This window comes from Heterodontus francisci, chromosome 30 (genome assembly GCF_036365525.1).
Source record: "Heterodontus francisci isolate sHetFra1 chromosome 30, sHetFra1.hap1, whole genome shotgun sequence".
Classification (NCBI taxonomy): Eukaryota; Metazoa; Chordata; class Chondrichthyes; order Heterodontiformes; family Heterodontidae; genus Heterodontus; species Heterodontus francisci.
The window spans coordinates 63,936,920-63,956,518 of record NC_090400.1 but is presented as its reverse complement, the minus strand read 5'-3'; the positions used below and the strand labels follow the sequence as shown (position 1 = coordinate 63,956,518).

Genomic DNA, 19,599 nt, shown 5'->3' with positions numbered 1-19,599 from the left:
GGTGATGAGTGTCTGGAATTCACTGCCCAGATCAGCAGTGGAGGAAGAAACACTCAACTCATTTAAAAAGGTACCTGGACCTGCACCTGAAATGCTGTAACCTGCAAGGCTACAGACTAGGTGTTGGAGGGTGGGATTAGATTGGGTGGCTAGTTTTTTCAGCCAGCACAGACACGATGGGCTGAATGGCCTCTTTCTGTGCTGTAACTTTTCTATGGTCCTACTGTTTTAATTCCTTATCTCTCAAGAGAGGCAGGTAGCCTATAGTTATACTTAGGGATACAGGATCCACACAAACTCCTTTGCTGGGGAAAGGCATAACATTTCCACCAGAGAGCACACTGAATGCCAAGGTTTTAGTGAATGGTATTGGCGGGGAGTATTTTCCCGTACTTTGAATCGGGTGCACCTAGATTATAACCTAATGTCTGGAATGGTAACTATAGGAGTTGTCCATAGTTTGCTAGTAGATAGAGTGGATCTACACATGGGGAATGATTTGGCCGCAACGAAGGTGGTAACTTCTCCACTAGTCATGGAAAAACCAAGTCAAATTAAGGAGACAGAACAGTTGCAGGAAAAGGTTTCAGGAATTTTTCCTTCATGTGTAGTAACCCGAGCAATGGCTAAACAAGTTCCTTTGTCGGAGGTAAAATTGGCACCACTGTCAGAGAGTTGAATATCTGAAACTGTAGTGGTGATGTTGGGAATGGCATTAAACAGGAAATTAGAGACGCATGCGATAAAGGAACATCTGTAATTATGGGTGACATTAATCTGCATATATATTGGGCAAATCAAATTAGTCACAATACCATAGAGGAGGAATTCTTGGGAGTGTATATGGGATGGTTTTATGGACCAATACGTTGAGGAACCAAACAGAGAACAGGCCATCTTAGACTGGATATTGTGTAATGAGAGAGGAATAATTGACAATCTAGTGGTGCGAAACCCCTTGGGGATGAGCAACCATAATATGGTAGAATTCTTCGTCAAGATGAAGAGTGACGTTGTTGATTCTGAGACTAGGGTCCTGAATCTTAGTAAAGGAAACTACCAAGGTATGAGGTGCGAGTTGGCTATGACGGATTGGGAAACGTTACTTAAAGGGATAACGGTGGATAGGCAATGGCAAACATTTAAACAGCGCATGGATGAACTGCAACAATTGTTTATCCCTGTCTGGCGCAAAAGTAAAACAGGAAAGGTAGCCAAACCATGGCTTACAAGGGAAATTAGAGATAGCATTAGATCCAAGGAAGAGGCATATAAATTTGCCAGGAAAAACAACAGACCTGAGGATTGGGAGCAGTTTAGAATTCAGCAAAGGAGGACCAAGGGATTGATTAAGAAGGGGAAAATAGATTTAGATTTTAGATTTAGAGATACAGCACTGAAACAGGCCCTTCGGCCCACCGAGTCTGTGCCGACCATTAACCACCCATTTATACTATTCCTACACTAATCCCATATTCCTACCACATCCTCACCTGTCCCTATATTCCCCTACCACCTACCTATACTAGGGGCAATTTATAATGGCCAATTTACCTATCAACCTGCAAGTCTTTTGGATGTGGGAGGAAACCGGAGCACCCGGAGGAAATCCACGCAAACACAGGGAGAACTTGCAAACTCCACACAGGCAGCACCTAGAATTAAACCCGGGTCGCTGGAGCTGTGAGGCTGCGGTGCTAACCACTGCGCCACAGTGCCGCCCTAGAGTACAAGAGCAAGCTTGCGGGTAACATAAAAACTGACTGTAAAGGTTTCTATAGGTATGTGAAGAGAAAAAGATTGGTGAAGACAAATGTAGGTCCCTTACAGTCAGGAACAGGGGAATTTATTATGGAGAATAAAGAAATGGCTGACCAACTAAATGCATACTTTGGTTCCGTCTTCACAAAGGAGGACACAAATATCATACCAGAAATATTGGGGAACACAGGGCTTAGTGAAAAGAGGAACTGAAGGAAATCAGTATGAGTAGAGAAATGGTGTTGGGGAAATTGATGGGCCGATAAATCTCCAGGGCCTGATAATCTACATCCCAGAGTATTTAAGGAAGTGGCCCTAGAAATAGTGGATGCATTGGTGGTCATCTTCCAAGATTCAATAGTTTAGTTTGGAGATACAGCACTGAAACAGGCCCTTTGGCCCACCGAGTCTGTGCCGACCATCAACCACCCATTTATACTAATCGTACACCAATCCCATATTCCTACCACATCCCCACCTGTCCCTATATTACCCTACCACCTACCTATACTAGGGGCAATTTATAATGGCCAAATTACCTACCAAGCTGCAAGTCTTTTGGCTTGTGGGAGGAAACCAGAGCACCCGGAGAAAACCCACGCAGACACAGAGAGAACTTGCAAACTCCACACAGGCAGGACCCAGAATTGAACCCGGGTCGCTGGAGCTGTGAGGCTGCGGTGCTAACCACTGCGCCACTGTGCCGCCCTATAAACTTTGGAACAGTTCCTACAGATTGGAGGGTGTAAACCCACTATTTAAAAAGGGAGGTAGAGAGAATGTAGGGAATTATAGACCAGTCAGCCTGACGTCGGTAGTGGGGAAAATTCTAGAGTCCATTATCAAAGATTTTATGGCAGAGCACTTAGAGAACAGTGGTAGAATTGGGCAGTGTCAGCATGGATTTACGAAAGGGAAATCATGCTTGACAAATCTGCTAGAATTCTTCGAGGATGTAACTGGTATAGTTGAGAGGGGGAGCCAGTGGATGTGATGTATTTGGACTTTCAGAAGGCTTTCGACAAAGTCCCACATAAGAGATTAGCGTGTAAAATTAAAGCGTATGGATAGAAAATTGGTTGGCAGACAGGAAACAAAGAGTAGGGATAAATGTATCTTTTTCTGAATGGCAGGCAGTGACAAGTGGGGTACTGCAGGGATCGGTGCTAGGACCCCAGCTATTCACAATATATATTAATGATTTAGATGAGGGAACAAAATGTAATATCTCCAAATTTGCAGATGACACAAAACTGGGTGGGAGGGTGAGTTGTGAGGAGGATGCAGAGAGGCTTCAGGGTGATTTGGACAAGTTGAGTGAGTGGGCAAATGCATGGCAGATGCAGTATAATGTGGATAAATGTGAGGTTATCCACTTTGGTAGCAAAAACAGAAAGGCAGATTATTATCTGAACGACTATAAACTGAGAGAGGGGAATGTGCAGCGAGACCTGGGTGTTCTCGTACACCAGCCGCTGAAGGTAAGCATGCAGGTGCAACAGGCGGTAAAAAAGGCAAATGGTATGTTGGCTTTCATAGCGAGAGGATTGGAGTACAGGAGCAGGGATGTCTTGCTGCAATTATACAGGGCCTTGGTGAGGCCACACCTGGAATATTGTGTGCAGTTTTGGTCTCCTTATCTGAGGAAGGATGTTCTTGCTATAGAGGGAGCGCAGCGAAGGTTTACCAGACTGATTCCTGGGATGGTGGGACTGACGTATGAGGAGAGATTGAGTCGGTTGGGATTATATTTGCTGGGGTTCAGAAGAGTGAGGGGGGGGGGATCTCATAGAAACCTATAAAATTCTAACAGGACTTGACAAGGTAGATGCAGGAGGGATGTTCCCGATGGTGGGGGAGACCAGAACCAGGGGTCATAGTCTAAGGATACGGGGTAAACTTTTCAGGACTGAGATGAAGAGAAATTTCTCCGCCCAGAGAGTGGTGAGCCTGTGGAATTCGCTACCACAGAAAGCAGTTGAGGCCAAAACATTGTATGTTTTCAAGAAGGAGTTAGATATAGCTCTTGGGTCTAAAGGGATCAAAGGGTATGGGGCGAAAGCAGGAACAGGTTACTGAGTTGGATGATCAGCCATGATCATAATGAATGGTGGAGCAGGCCTACTCCTGCTCCTATTTTCTATGTTTCTTACCACCCACAGACAGATACAAGGAGCTTTAGAAAGATACCATCAGACCCTCAAAATGATGATCAGGGCATACTGTCATGAATATCCCCATGATTGGGATAAAGGGTTAGAATTTCTTCTGTTTGCCGCTAAGGATTCACGTAATGAATCTACCAGTTTTAGTCCTTTGGAATTAGTTTATGGACATGGGGTAAGAGGACCTCGAAAACTATTTAAAGAAAGGTTTTTAGAACAGAGGGACAAATTACCTGTGCTACATTATGTATCTGTGTTCCAGGAATGGCTCATTATAGCTTGCAAAGTGGCTTAGGAACACCTTAAAGCTTCGCAAACAACCACGAAGAAATGGGCAGACATAGGAACACAGGAACTGGTGTCGGCCATTCAGCCCATCAAGCCTGCTCCACCATTCAATACGATCATGGCTGATCATCCACTTCAACACCTTTTCCCCACACTATCCCCATATCCCTTTATGTCATTGGTATTTAGAAATCTGTCAGTCTCAGCTTTAAACATACTCAATGACTGAGCTTCCACAGCCCTCTGGGGTAGAGAATTCCAAAGATTCATAACCTCTGAGTAAAGAAATTTCTCTTCATCTCAGTTCTAAGTGGCTTCCCCCTTATTTTGAAATTGTGTCTCCTGGTTCTAGATGCCCCAACCTGCATCTACCCTGTCTATCCCTTTAAGTATTTTGTAGGTTTCAATGAGATCACCTCTAATTCTTCGAAACTCTAGGGACTACAGGCCCAGTTTCCCCAATCTCTCTTTATAGGACAGTCCCACCATCCCGGGAACAAGTCTGGTGAACCTTTGTTGCACTCCCTCGATGGCAATAATATCCTTCCTAATGTAAGGGGGCCAAACCTGCACACAGTACTCCAGGTGCAGTCTAACCAAGGTTCTGTACAATTAAAGCAAGACTTCACTATTCCTGTGTTCAAATCCTCTTGCAATAAAGGCTAACATACCATTAGCCTTCCTAATTGCTTGCTGCACCTGCGTGTTAGCTTTCAGTGACATATGACAAAGACACCCAGGTCCCTATGTACATCTACACTTTCTAATCTCTTACCACTTAATAAATACTCTCTTCCTCCTACCAAAATGGATAACCTCACACTTTTCTACATTATATTCCATCTGCCACGTTCTTTCCCATTCACTTAGGCTGTCCAAATCCCCTTGAAGCAGCTTTGCATCTTCCTCACAACACACATTCCCACCTAGCTTTGTGCCATCTGCAAACTTGGAAATATTACATTTGGTCCCCACATCCAAATCATTGATATGTATTGTGAACCGCTGGGGCCCCAAGTACTGACCCTTGCGGTACCCCACTCGTCACAGCCTGCCAATGCAAGAATGATCCGTTTATTCCTGCTCTCTGTTTCCTGCCTGTTAACCAATCCTTAATCCATGCCGGTATCTTACCTCCTATCCCATCAAAAGCCTTCTGAAAATCCAAGTATACCACATCCATCAACTCCCCTTTATCAATTCTGTTAGTAACATCCTCAAAAGACTCCAACAGGTTCGTCAAACATGATTTCCCATTCATAAATCCACGCTGACTAGGCCCAAAGATCATTACAGATTATGATCCAAGTGTCCATTTATCACATCCTTTAGAATAGATTCTAGCAATTTACTGATGTAAGGCTGACAGGTCTGTAGTTCCCTGTTTTCTCTCTCCTCCCTTCTTAAATAATTATTTATTTTTTATTTAGAGATACAGCACTGAAACAGGCCCTTCGGCCCACCGAGTCTGTGCCGACCATCAACCACCCATTTATACTAATCCTACACTAATCCCATATTCCTACCACATCCCCACCTGTCCCTATATTTCCCTACCACCTACCTATACTGGGGGCAATTTATAATGGCCAATAATAGGGTGACATTTTCTACCCAATCTGCAGGAACCATTCCAGAATCTATAGAATTTTGGAAGGGTCATCAACAATGCCTCCACTATCTTCATAGCTTTTTCAACACTCTGGTTCATTCCTCAGGGCAATGCCTTGACCAGAGTTAAGCTATCTGGTTTAAATTGAAAAGGTGGCTTGGCAGTTAACTGTCAGTCACCGTAAACTGGTACATTCTCCATGGTAATGCCTCTACCAATCAGAGTTCACTTGCCAACCAATCAGCACTCTCTTCTCATGCAGTATAAGTTGTTGTTTTCCCTTACATTGGTTATTCTTGCGATTGTCCTGATGAGTGCAAGACAAAAAGCTTTGACAACATGTCTCTATTTTCAGCAATACTCTGAGATATAGAATATCAGATCACGGGGACTTTTCAACCTTCAGCCCATTAATTTCTCCAATACAACCTTCTTACTTATACTAATTTCCTTCAGTCATAGAGAGAGATACATCACTGAAACAGGCCCTTCGGCCCACCGAGTCTGTGCCAACCAACAACCACCCATTTATACTAACCCTACATTAATCCCATATTCCCTACCGCATCCCCACCATTCTCTGACCACCTACCTACACTAGGGTCAATTTATAATGGTCAATTTACCCATCAACCTGCAAGTCTTTGGCTGTGGGAGGAAACCGGAGCACCTGGTGGAAACCCACGCGGTCACAGGGAGACCTTGCAAACTCCACACAGGCAGTACCCAGAAGCGATCCTGGGTCGCTGGAGCTGTGAGGCTGCGGTGCTAACCACTGCGCCACCCCACCACCCCAATTCCCTATTCTTTCTCATCCCTTGGATCTCTAACTCTGGGAGATTTCTTGCATCTTCTTCAGTGAAGACAGACACAAAACAATCATTTAGCTTCGTTGCCATTTCTCTATTCACCATTATAAACTCTGCTGACTCTGCCTGTAATGGACCCACATTTGTCTTAGCTAAGCGTTTCCTTTTGATGTAGCTACAGAAGCTTGTACAGTCCCTTTTTATGTTTTTTTGCTAGTTTACAATCATATTCTATTCTTCCTTTCTTAATCAGTTTCTTGGTCCTCCTTTGCTGTATTCTAAAATCCTCCCAGTCCTCAAGTTTACTAATATTTCTGCCAACTTTATAGGCCTTTTCTTTTAATCTTACAGTCCTTAACTTCCTTTGTTAGCCACGGTTGACTGCCTTTTCTTTTGGGGTTTCTGTGCCTTGAAGGAAAGTATAGTTTCTGTAAACTATGTAATAAATCTTTGAAGACTATCCACTGCCTATGTATTGTCATACCTTTTCATGTATTTTCCCAATCCACCTCAGCCAATACTTTTATAATTTCCTTTGTTCAAATTTAACACCCTGGCTTCAGATTGAACTACCTCACTTTCTATCGTATTATGGTCACTCATCCCTAAAGGTTCTTTTACAACAAGATTATTAATTAGCCCTTTCTCATTACATAATACTAGATCTAAAATAGCCTGTTCTCTAGTCAGTTCCTCAACATACTGATCTAGAAACCCATCCCTAACACACTTCAGAAACTCATTCTCCACAGCATTAGTGCTCATTAGGTTTACCCAGCCTATATGCAGATTGAAGTCACCCATGATTACGATATTACCCATGCTACATGCTTCTTTAATCTCCTGATTAAAGCCATGCCCCACACTACCACTACTGTTTGGTGGCCTATAAACAACTCCTACAAGAATGCCAAGCCTTGAACATTTAAACCAGGGGATGAAGTGTTACTATTACTGTCTTTACAGGGTGAGCCATTGGAAGCACAGTTCAGTGGTCCATAGAAAGTGGTCTGTAGAATTTGTAAAGTAAATGATTTAATTGACACCCCAGATCACTGGAAAAAGAATTGGCAGTGTCATATCAATATGCTGAAACAATATCATCGCTGGGAGGATAAGCAAGCACAAGGATGTCAGGTAGCAGGGATGGTGAAGGATGAAAAGGATAGTGAATATAAGGCAGAAGGAGGCTTCGACAATTCTAAAATTGAACCGCCTACTATCCAGTTAACGAATACTGAATTGTTGGAGTGATTGGACAGTATGCTTTCATATTTAGATGCAGAACAATGAGAAGACCTAACAAAGCTGCTCACAGCATTTAAAAGAGTCTGTAGGGATAAGACAGAATGTACAATCTTAGCCTCACATGATGTAGGTGTATAGGAAAGGATTCCCCTAAAACAGTATCCTTATCACTTAAGTCCAGAGAAACAGGCCCAGTAAAAGCAGAAATCCAATATATGTTGGAAAAACACCTAATTGAACCCATTCAAAGTGGCTGGAGCTCACCAGTGGTATTAGTGTCTAAACCTGATGGTTCAATGAGACTTTGCATAGATTACAGAAAGGTTAATGCAGTAACAAAGACAGATTCCTACCCAATACCTCACTTGGATGACTGTATTGACAGAGTGGGCAGTGCCACGTTTCTTACAAAAAGCGATTTGTTAAAGGGATACTGGCACATTCCTTTCACACCTCAAGCTAAAGAAATATCGGCTTTGTCACACAGTCTTTTCCTGTGCTGAGTGATGCCATTTAGGCTAGGAGATGCTCCAGTCACTTTTCAGAGACTAGTGAACCAGGCGGTAGCCAGTGTTGTTTATCTTGATGATGTGCTGGTCTATAGTGACACTTGGAAGGAACACTTAGAACAACTGGGGGGCTCAGTTTGGAAGGTTGCAGTTGGCTGACTTGATAAACTTTAATAAAATTTAAAACCAGAATGCCAAACTCCAATGGAGTTTACTATTACAACCTTATCACTTAAAGATTATCCACATTGCGGGCAAAAATAATGTAATTGCAGATGCTTTATCTAGAAGGTAACTTTGCTTTGAGTTATCTAAGTACAAAGATGGTACAATGCAGAACTGTATTAGCTACAGGAAAAGAGTGAATGAGTATGAATGTGAAAGTGTGTTTTAAAATTTTTCATCTGCTATTTTTTCCACACTTTTGTAATAAAACGCATTTAAAAATGGTGTTTGATTCCTCCAAAGGTGGAGGTGTTACAAAAGTACCTCTGTGTTTTGATAATATATTTTTTGAGGATTCATTTTTGAAAGATTGAAGAAATGTTAAACTTTGGAGTTTTCAAAGGCCACTTGACTTTGGAAAAACAGTCACTGGAAATGTTTTAAAATGGGGCACTGTGAGGACTTGTGAGGAAAACAAGCCTTTCTGGGAAACCACCTGACTTCCAGCTCAATAAACAACAGAGAACTTTGGACACCTGGAGAAGTTGTTTATGAAGAAGTGACAGGTCACGATTGACAGAGGTCAAAAGGTTGACCTCCTGTTGTCAGATTCACTTTTGAACTGTTTTGAGTTGGGGTTGAACTGCATAAAAAGGGAGAGAATTTCGAAGGAAGGAAGAGAACTTCCAAGGAGAGAATTCCCACGGAAGGAGAGAAGACCACAACCCCGCTCAGCTTTCCAGCACCTCTTGAAAAGACCCTGAGAAGTTTACTGTGTCAACTCATCTCCACTCCTGTCTTTGAAAAGCCGGTGGCACCAAAGCATCAGTCCTCGGAGCATGTGACGGTGGGTGCGGGCTGCAATGTGTGGCTTTAAACTCTGCAACTAAGAAAGGAGGTATCCCATGCCCTTCTTCCCTAAAAGGGGTCACTCTGCGCCTGCTAACATTTGATGGGGTTTGAAGGGGGCTGACCCTGCAATCGGCTGTTTGGGGGATGGGGGACAAGAGCACTCCATGACTCCTTTGTGCGGGGTAGGGGCCAAAAATGGTAGTAGGTTGAAGGTCATTTTGCCGATGGTCCCATCCACACAATGTCAGTAACATGACTGTGCTCATGCTGCCCCGCTTTTATGCAAAGCTAAGATGGGCAATGTCATGCCATGCCATATAGGTGATGACGGTACGCAGCTGATGCACCAATTTACGTCACTCTCTGCCCTGATAGGTGCCATTGACCTATTGAATGAACCGAGTTCACCTGCAGTGTATAGATGGGGCTGGTCTACCCTGTCTTTCTTGATCCAAGTGCTGTGAGGAGCCATATCTGCCGGAGGCGGAACCAAGAGGCAGGCACAACAAGCAGCAGCAGCCACTAAGGCGCATTCGACGCCTGAGAAGACAGCGAGTCTACAGGTCCCGCATAACATACCTGCAGATGTCGGTGCGCCAGTGTCAGAGGCGACTGTGGATGCCCAGAGAGGCGGTGATGCATCTCTGTGCACTGCTGTATGATGAACAGCAACCGATGGGGTTTGTTGGAACCCTATGCCTGTGTTCCTCAAAGTCACCGCGGCTCTTAACTTCTATGCCTCCGCATCATTCCAGGGAGCCACCGGCAACCTGTGTGACATTTCAGTCAGCAGTGCACCGCTGCATCAGAGAGGTCACCGGTGCCTTGTACAGGAGGGCAGGTGACTATGTGTGGTTCAGGACAGACCCCGAGAGTCAGAGCCAGAGAACCCTCGGATTTTGGGCCATTGAGGGATTCCCACAGGTGCAAGGGGTCATCGACTGCATGCATATGGCCATCAAGGCTCCAGTCGGACAACCAGCCGCATTCCTGAATAGAAAGGGCTTCTACTCACTCAACGCGCAGCTAGTCTGTGACCAGAGGAAACGATTCATGCAACTGAAGAGTGCAGGAGGGCATGCCAGGAGCAGCACCAGGCATACCTCAAAATGAGGTGTCAACTTGGTGAAGCTACAACACAGGACTATCTGCGTGCAAAACTGCGTAAGCTGCATGCGACAGACAGAGCTAAGCGATCCCATAACCAACGGATCAGATCTAAGCTCTGCAGTCCTGCCACATCCAGCCTTGAATGGTGGTGGACAATTAAACAACTAACTGGAGGAGGTGGCTCCACAAATATCCTCATCCTCCATGATGGGTGAGCCCAGCACATCAGTGCGAAAGATAAGGCTGAAGCATTTGCAACAATCTTCAGCCAGAAGTGCCGAGTTGATGATCCATCTCGGCCTCCTCCTGAAGTCCCCAGCATCACAGATGCCAGACTTCAGCCAATTCGATTCACTCCGCGTGATATCAAGAAACGACTGAAGGCACTGGATACTGCAAAAGCTATGGACCCTGACAATATTCCGGCAATAGTACTGAAGACCTGTGCTCCAGAACTTGCCGCGCCACTAGCCAAGCTGTTCCAGTACAGCTACAACACTGGCATCTACTCTGCAATGTGGAAAATTGCCCAGGTATGTCCTGTACACAAAAAGCAGGACAAGTCCAACCCGGCCAATTACCGCCCCATCAGCCTACTCTCAATCATCAGTAAAGTGATGGAAGATGTCATCAACAGTGCCATCAAGCGGCACTTGCTTAGCAATAACCTGCTCAGTGACGCTCAGTTTGGGTTCCACCAGGGCCACTCAGCTCCTGACCTCATCGCAGCCTTGGTTCAAACATGGACAAAAGAGCTGAACTCAAGAGGTGAGGTGAGAGTGACTGCCCTTGACATCTAGGCAGCATTTGACTGAGTATGGCATCAAGGAGCCCTAGCAAAACTGAGGTCAATGGGAATCAGGGGGAAAACCCTCCGCTGGCTGGAGCCATACTGAGCGCAAAGGAAGATGGTTGTGGTTGTTGGAGGTCAATCATCTGAGCTCCAGGATATCACTGCAGGAGTTTCTCAGGGTAGTGTCCTAGGCCTAACCATCTTCAGCTGCTTCATCAATGGCCTTCCTTCAATCATAAGGTCAGAAGTGGGGATGTTCGCTGATGATTGCACAATGCTCAGCACCATTCGTGACTCCTCAGATACTGAAGCAGTCCGTGTAGAAATTCAGCAAGACCTGGACAATATCCAGGCTTGCGCTGATAAGTGGCAAGTAACATTCGCGCCACACAAGTGCCAGGCAATGACCATCTCCAACAAGAGAGAATCTAACCATCTCCCCTTGACATTCAATGGCATTACCATCGCTGAATCCCCCACTATCAACATCCTAGGGGCTACCATTGACCAGAAACCGAACTGGAGTAGCCATATAAATACTGTGGCTACAAGAACAGGTCAGAGGCTCGGAATCTGAGGCGAGTAACTCACCTCCTGACTCCCCAAAGCCTGTCCACCATCTACAAGGCACAAGTCAGGAGTGTGATGGAATACTCTCCACTTGCCTGGATGGGTGCAGCTCCAACAACACTCAAGAAGCTCGACACCATCCAGGACAAAGCAGCCCGCTTGATTGGCACACTATCTACAAACATTCACTCCCTCCACCACCGACGTGCAGTGGCAGCAGTGTGTACCATATACAAGATGCACTGCAGCAATGCACCAAGGCTCCTTAGACAGCACCTTCCAAACCCGCGACCTCTACCAACTAGAAGGACAAAGGCAGCAAATACATGGGAACACCACCACCTGCAAGTTCCCCTCCAAGTCACACACCATCCTGACTTGGAACTGTATCGCCGTTCCTTCACTGTCACTGGGTCAAAATCCTGGAACTCCCTTCCGAACAGCACTGTGGGTATACCTACCCCAAATGGACTGCAGCGGTTCAAGAAGGCAGCTCACCACCACCTTCTCAAGGGCAATTAGGGATGGGCAATAAATGCTGGCCTGGCCAGTGACGCCCACATCCCATGAATGAATAAAAAAAAACTGTGTACCCGCTTTCCAAGCAGCTGCCATGACTCATTTATCCTGCGCCAGTTCCCGGTGCCAATGCCCTTCACTGCACTGGCTCAGATTCAGGGGTGTATTCTTGGGGACAAGGGCTACCCTTTGCAGACATGACTCCTGACGCTGGTGAGAAACCCCACCAACGATGCACAGGAGAGATACAACACCTGCCATACCTCGACACAAGCTGCCATCGAGCAGGCCATTGGCAAGCTGAAGATGCGCTTCCGCAGCCTGAATAGATCGGGTGGAGCCCGACAGTACTCACCAGAAAGGGTTGCGTGCATCGTTGCTGTATGCTGTGCTCTGCACAACTTTGCAATACAGAGGGGGGACGCCTTGTAGGATGACGAGAGATGGGAGCAGGAGACATCCTCAGATGATGAGGACACAGAGGAGGTGCAGCAGCATAGGCGCATGTGAGGGCGAAGATCATCGAGGCATCGCAGACAGAGCGAGCAGAGCAAGGGATGCTCGGCAATGCCTTCCACTATCCCCGAGGTGCAGAATATGCTCCCCATGTCACACATCATTTCATCTGGTAGGCAGTTTTCTGCATCTGTGACATCTGTGTCTCCACCATTACTCGCAGCAGATGACTGCGCCATTGCCCATGTGACTGCATCCGTGCAGTGCCACATCATGCATATTGGCATGTGATTATGTTTTTCCATACATTGGCATTTGTCTCAGGTCAATGATGTAATGAGAGGAGACATAGTCTGCACATGCTGGCATGCTTCATTCACACAGTAACAGGGAGACACCTGTTAGAAAATCACATTTATTGAGAAGGAATTAATACATATGGGTTATCACGGGTGACACGTATATGTGTCATGGTGTCATTTTTAACTGTTTGTGAGTGCTCCTTCGCAATGCAACCTCTGTGCTAGCATCTTGACTGGAGGCAGGCTGCTGATCAGGATGCCCTTTGGCTTTGGATGACTTGGGCAGTTGTCCTCTGGGTGCATGAGGTCTGGAGGGCTCTCCTCAGATGTTGTGGCTGCTGGAGCTGGACTCACCGGCGGAGAGGCTGAGGAGCCGATGTCCACATTGGAATCATCCTGAGGGGAGACCCCAGATATGGACCGCTGACTTGCCTCCTCCCTCTCAAGGCTCGTAGGAACCTCACTGCTCTCCTGAGAAGGACTCGGAGCAGAGACACTCTCCAGGCCCCTGGTCCCTCTCTCGCCGAGCCACTGCTGCATCCAACTCATGGCCGAGGCAAGGGTTTGCAGGTCAGTACGCATCTGTGGAATGTGGCTCACAATGAGGGTCACCATCCTCTCCATGAAGGAAGCTATGCGCTCATTTGCCTGGGACATGGCAGCTGTCATGGCCAGGATGGACTCCCCCATCATCCGCTCATGGCTGTGCAAGGCCTGTGGCATCACCGCCAGTTGTTGCCTTACCTCTCCCTGCAACTCCAGCATGTCTGTGCTGTCGACACCAGAGGGTCATCATCAACCTGGGGCTTAGCATGGGCCTGGCCACCTACAGTCCTCCGACTGTCAGAGGCCTTGGCTGTCTCAGCCTCAGCCAGCTGTCTGGGCACGCGTGTGGTCTCTCACCAGCTTGTGACCCAGACTCTAAAGCCGAGCGGATTGTTACTGAGCTGAGTGTCTCTGCGCTGGTGGAAGGTGTGGGAGTGTCATGGGATGCTGTGTCCTCTGAGATTGTCTCCTCCCCAGAGGTGCTGGCAGTCTCCGCGGCCTCTGATGCCACCTCGGAGTGTCGCCCTGCAAGATACAATGTGAAGAGCACAGTTTTAGATTCATTGCTGTACGTATCACAAATATGACAGCATTGTGTCCACAAATGAAATGTTTTGAATAATCATTGTGTTTGTCAAAGAGATGTATGTTCACCCGCAACCCAAGTTCCATGTCTGAAATGGAACGTCCTCACTGATCGCCACGCAGCTTGAGGGCCTGCTCCTCAGCCTGGGATAGTGGTTGGATGTCCGGCACCTCTCCGCCAGTCCTGGAGGACTCCCTCACATTGTGCACTCTCTTTGCCCGGAAGAGCAAGGATGCAGATGTATAACATTGCCATACAACAACATGACACTTTTCACAACAGGGGCGCTACAACTAAAGGTGGGGAACAATCAGTGTGTCATATGGACTCAGCCTGTCATGTAGGTTCCATGCTTTGGGGTGCAAATGAGGGTGGGTTCTTTCCCACATGCAGCCATCCATGTGGCAACAATCCTCCCCACCCGACCTCCCTGTCTGACATGGCAATGGCACCCATGTGCCACTCTGTGTGGGCAAACCCAGGTCAGATGGGGGCCGCTAAAAATAGTGCCACTTACTTTTGCCGTGCGCATGAGATTGTTCATCCTCTTGCTGCACTGGACCCAGTCTCGGTGGGTGACCCCACAGCAGCTTTCTCTTCTGCAATCTCCATCCAGGCTTGCTTGGTCCGGCCGGAGGGCTCCTTCTTACCATGGCTGGGGAAAAGGACCTCCCGCCTTGCCCGTGCAGCCTGGAGGAAAGTGAGCAAGGAGGCATCGCTGAACCGTGCGGCCACACTTCCTCGCTCCTCTGCCATCTCCTGTGCCTTGCTGGGGTCTTCGTTTCCACATGCGGATTAACAGCTCCTGTGCTGGCTTGTCAGCTCCAGCACCAAGGGTTTTAAATGGATTCTGACTGACTGCAGGGCTGGCTGCCATTTAAATATGGCACCAGCACCTGCTGACTCATCAGCTGACGCCGTATATGGCGTCAGCCAGCCTGCCCCCTCCATGTCATTGGGGTGGCGGCCTGACCCAGGCATGCTGATGAGCCACCGTGCTTAGGATCATGATGGCTCCGCGACGTGCAGCCCGATTTCGGAGTTGGGCCTATAGAATCCAGCCAAACATATCTCATCTGCTGTTTCTTCAAGAATGAGCAAATAGACAGCCCAAATTTTTTTTGTAATAGAACTCTAAAAACAAAAGTTCCTTTATATTTCTGGTTAACCAGTGTTATGGGTGTGAGAGTGTGAGGGGCTAAGGGAACTTTAATATTTCAATCTGTGTGTTTATGCCTTACTTCATGACATGTTAAGACTTGTTCTATAATAAACTGATACTTTTGTTTTTATTATAAGAAACCTGGTTGGTGTGTTTTATTCTGGGATAAAAATAGAGTCTATGATTGACTGCATCAGTAAGTGGGAAAAAATTTAAATATATGTTGTGACCTGTGGAGAAGTGAAACTAGAATAAACAGTGCACTCCTCCACCTTGGTCATAGCATACTCCATAGGGCTGGATTTTATTCTGGCAGTGGGGGACCCGGCAATGGGCCAGAAAGCGGTGATGGGGTGGGGGCTGGGGACCCTGCCTCGGCCATTTGTCAGAACCCTGGCCACATTCAATGGCGGACAGTTAATTGCCTGCCCGCTATTTGGGCTGCTGTCTCCTTGAAGGACGGCCACCTGTCTCCAACAGCTGCAGCCAATCATCAGTCTGGTAGTTCCTCAGTGCCAGCAGCACCACCAGGAGGGGTGGTCACTGCTGAAACTGCAGATGGCGATGATGGATGCCGACCACCATACAAGGGTGGTTGGGTTGGGGCTCACTTTGGCCAATCGGGCGGGCAGACCGTGACGATTGTGTGGGGTTGGTGAGGGCAAGGGGGTTGCATATGAGGCCAGCCATTGCCACCGAGGAGGCCTTCTGTGGGCCCCAGAGTGGCCGGGTAGGTGGGCCCCCCCAACCCGTGCCCGCCTGGAGTTTCATCTTGTGGTGTTCCACTTGGCGGCGGCCCCTCTGATGTTGGCTAAATGACAGCAGAGGCAGGAGGCGGCCCTTAATGGGCTACTTAAGTGGCACAATTGGCCTCCCAGCAGATTTCCTGTCTGCCATGCTACAAACAAAATGGCATGGGGGCAGGGCAACGTTGGGTACCTCGTTCAATGCCATTTTATCTACCCCCCACATCTCCCAGCCCGTCACCACAGGCCCCATAAAATGTTGCCCTATATCTGTAGGACTTGAGGGCAATTTTATGCTATGAATAGAAATTGAAGGCCATTTGTCTGAAAGCTGTATTGCTTCCCAGTTTCTCATTACCTTCCTTTGTTGCATCATCTGCCTCATTTCAACCTGTAACTGGCTGATCTGTTCCTCTGCCTTCCTTTGCATATCATAGCGAAGGTCCCGCTCCTGTATGAATATAAAGAAGATCAGAACCTGTTTGTAAATTTAATCCACTCATAGAACTAGCAAACACCAAACATCAGCTTGGGTATTTTTCTTATGATATCACACCATTAGTTTAGTAGTGTGTATATTGGTTGGATTAGTTGGACCTCAGTTTTTTACAATCCAGATCAATGATTTACAATCTATATCAATGTATTCTACTTTGCTGGTGATACAAAGCTAAGTGGGAAAGTAAGCTGTGAGGAACTGAGGAACATAGGAAGGAACATAAGAACATAGTAGGCCATTTATCCCCTTGATTCTGTTGAAGCATTCAATGAGATCATGGCTGATCTGTGAACTAACGTCAAATCCCTGCTTTGGCCCAATAGCCCTTTGGTTAACAAAAATATATCAAACTCAGATTTAAAATTAACAATTGACCTTGCATCAATTGTCATTTGAGGAACAGAGGTCTAAACCTCTGCCACGCCTTGAGTGTAAAAGTGTTTTGTTACGACCAGGTGAGCAATGTGTCTAGGGGTCTGTTACTATCTTTACCTGGTCTTATGGTAACAGGGTTTAATTTTAAACACACTGTTTTGTCCAAAGTCATAGCCAGTCGAGTCAAGTCTGCTCTGGAGTTGGTGATTCACCCCGATCAGACCTGTACTGTACCCGGCAGGAAGATCTCTGATAGTCTCGCGCTACTCAGGGATACGATCGCCTACGTACGGGACAGGAGGGTGGACACCTGCCTCATCAGCCTGGACCAGGAGAAGGCTTTTGACAGGATATCGCACACCTACATGATGGACGTGCTTTCCAAAATGGGGTTTGGGGAGGGAATCTGCAATTGGATCCAACTGCTCTACACAAACATCAGTAGCGCAGTCTCAATCAACGGGTGGGAATCGGAAAGTTTCCCGATCAAATCTGGAGTCAGACAGGGCTGCCCTCTGTCCCCGGTCTTGTTTGTTTGCTGTATTGAACCCTTTGCTGAGTCTATTAGGAAGGATGCGAGCATAAGAGGGGTGACAATCCCAGGCAGCGGAGGCACTCAGGTCAAAACCTCCCTGTACATGGATGACGTCGCCGTTTTCTGCTCGGATCCGCTGTCCGTGCGCAGACTGATGAGCATCTGCGACCAGTTCGAACTGGCCTCGGGAGCCAAAGTTAACCACGGCAAGAGCGAGGCCATGTTCTTTGGCAACTGGGCTGACCGATCCTTTGTCCCCTTCACCGTCAGGTCAGATTACCTGAAGGTGCTGGGGATATGGTTCGGAAGGGCCGGGGCGTGCACCAAAACATGGGAGGAGCGAGTAGCCAAGGTACGACAAAAGTTGGGCATGTGGGGGCAGCGATCTCTCTCCATTGTGGGTAAGAACCTGGTCATCAGGTGCGAGGCGCTCACGTTGTTGCTCTACGTGGCGCAGGTCTGGCCCATACCCCACTCCTGCGCCGTGGCAGTCACCCGAGCCATTTTCCGCTTCGTCTGGGGATCTAAAATGGACCGGGTCCGGAGGGACACGATGTTCAAATCTCTGGACAAGGGCGGGAAAAATGTACCCAACGCGGCCCTCATCCTGATGACCACCTTCGTGTGCGGCTGCATCAAGCTGTGTGTAGACCCCCAGTACGCAAACTCCAAGTGTCACTACGTGCTGAGGTTCTATCTGTCCCAGGTGTTGCGAAGGATGGGCCTGGTCACATTGCCGCGGAACGCTCCATGCAGTTGGACCGTGCCGTACCACCTATCCTTCGTGGAGCAGTTTCTGCGGGAAAACACCTTTGACCACCGGTCCATCAGGCAGTGGTCTGCACGGAATGTCCTCAAGGCCTTACGGGAAAAGGAAACGGTGGATCCTGTCGGATGGTTCCCCGAGCAGACCGTCAAAGTCATTTGGCGGAATGCCTCATCACCAGAACTTTCAAACAAGCACCAAGACGTAGCTTGGCTGGTGGTGAGAAGGGCCCTCCCCGTCAGATCCTTCATGCACACCCGAAGTCTCGCCCCCTCCGCACAGTGCCCCCGCGTTGGCTGTGGTGGGGAAGAGACGGCCGCCCACCTCCTCCTGGAATGTGCCTTTGCAAAGCAGGTGTGGAAAGAGATGCAGTGGTTTTTGTCAAGGTTCATCCCAAGCAGCTCTGTAACACAGGAGTCTGTGCTCTACGGGCTGTTCCCAGGGACGCACACCGAGACAAACATCAACTGCTGCTGGAGGACTATCAATTCGGTGAAAGACGCCCTTTGGTCTGCCCGAAACTTGCTGGTCTTCCAGCGCAAAGAGTTGTCCACCACCGAATGTTGCAGACTGGCACATTCCAAGGTCCAGGACTACGTGCTGAGGGACGCACTAAAGCTTGGGGCAGCCGCAGCAAAGGCTCAATGGGGAAAGACCACTGTGTAAGGTTCCCCCACCAAGCTGGACTGAGGGGCTGGATCCATGGGAAACCCCTCGAACTGTATCGTTAATATTCTCAATTGCTGTAAATGTAAAACTGTAATTGACATGACAATTGTGAAACGGAAGGGTTGGGAAGAAACTCATGACAGTATTGAAGGAAACTGATCTCCTTTGCAATGTTTGTATTTTTTGGTGCTGTTTGGAAACTGTTTGGCAATGTAATTTTTACAGATTTTTATGAATAAAGTATATTTTGGAAATAAAAAAAAAAATTTTTTTAAACACACTGTGTTTTGAGCTCCATTTTTTGTATATCCTTGTTCACAGTTTCCACATGATATCAAGAAATGGCTGAATACACAGGATACACTGGAACAGTGTTTCTCCTTGGGATGTGAGAGTCGCTGGCAAGGCCAGCGTTTATTGACCATCCTCGATTGCCCTTGGGCAGGAGGTGGTGAGCTGCTGTTATAGAAATAATAGAATCATAAAAAGTTGAAGACACAGAAAGAGGCCACTTGGCCTATTGTGTCTGTGCCAGCTGAAGACGATCCACCTATTC

The 19,599-nt window shown here is 47.3% G+C and overlaps 1 protein-coding gene across 9 annotated transcripts in view; it reads right to left on the bottom strand.

Moving 5' to 3' along the window:
* Positions 1-19,599, bottom strand: part of LOC137346878 (uncharacterized) — a 398,647-nt gene that overhangs the window by 85,957 nt on the left and 293,091 nt on the right. For all 9 annotated transcript variants that reach the window (XM_068010837.1, XM_068010836.1, XM_068010841.1 and 6 more), the window contains one exon: positions 16,558-16,650. In XM_068010837.1, the coding sequence (XP_067866938.1) occupies positions 16,558-16,650 (93 nt within the window). The remainder of the gene's footprint in view (positions 1-16,557; positions 16,651-19,599) is intronic.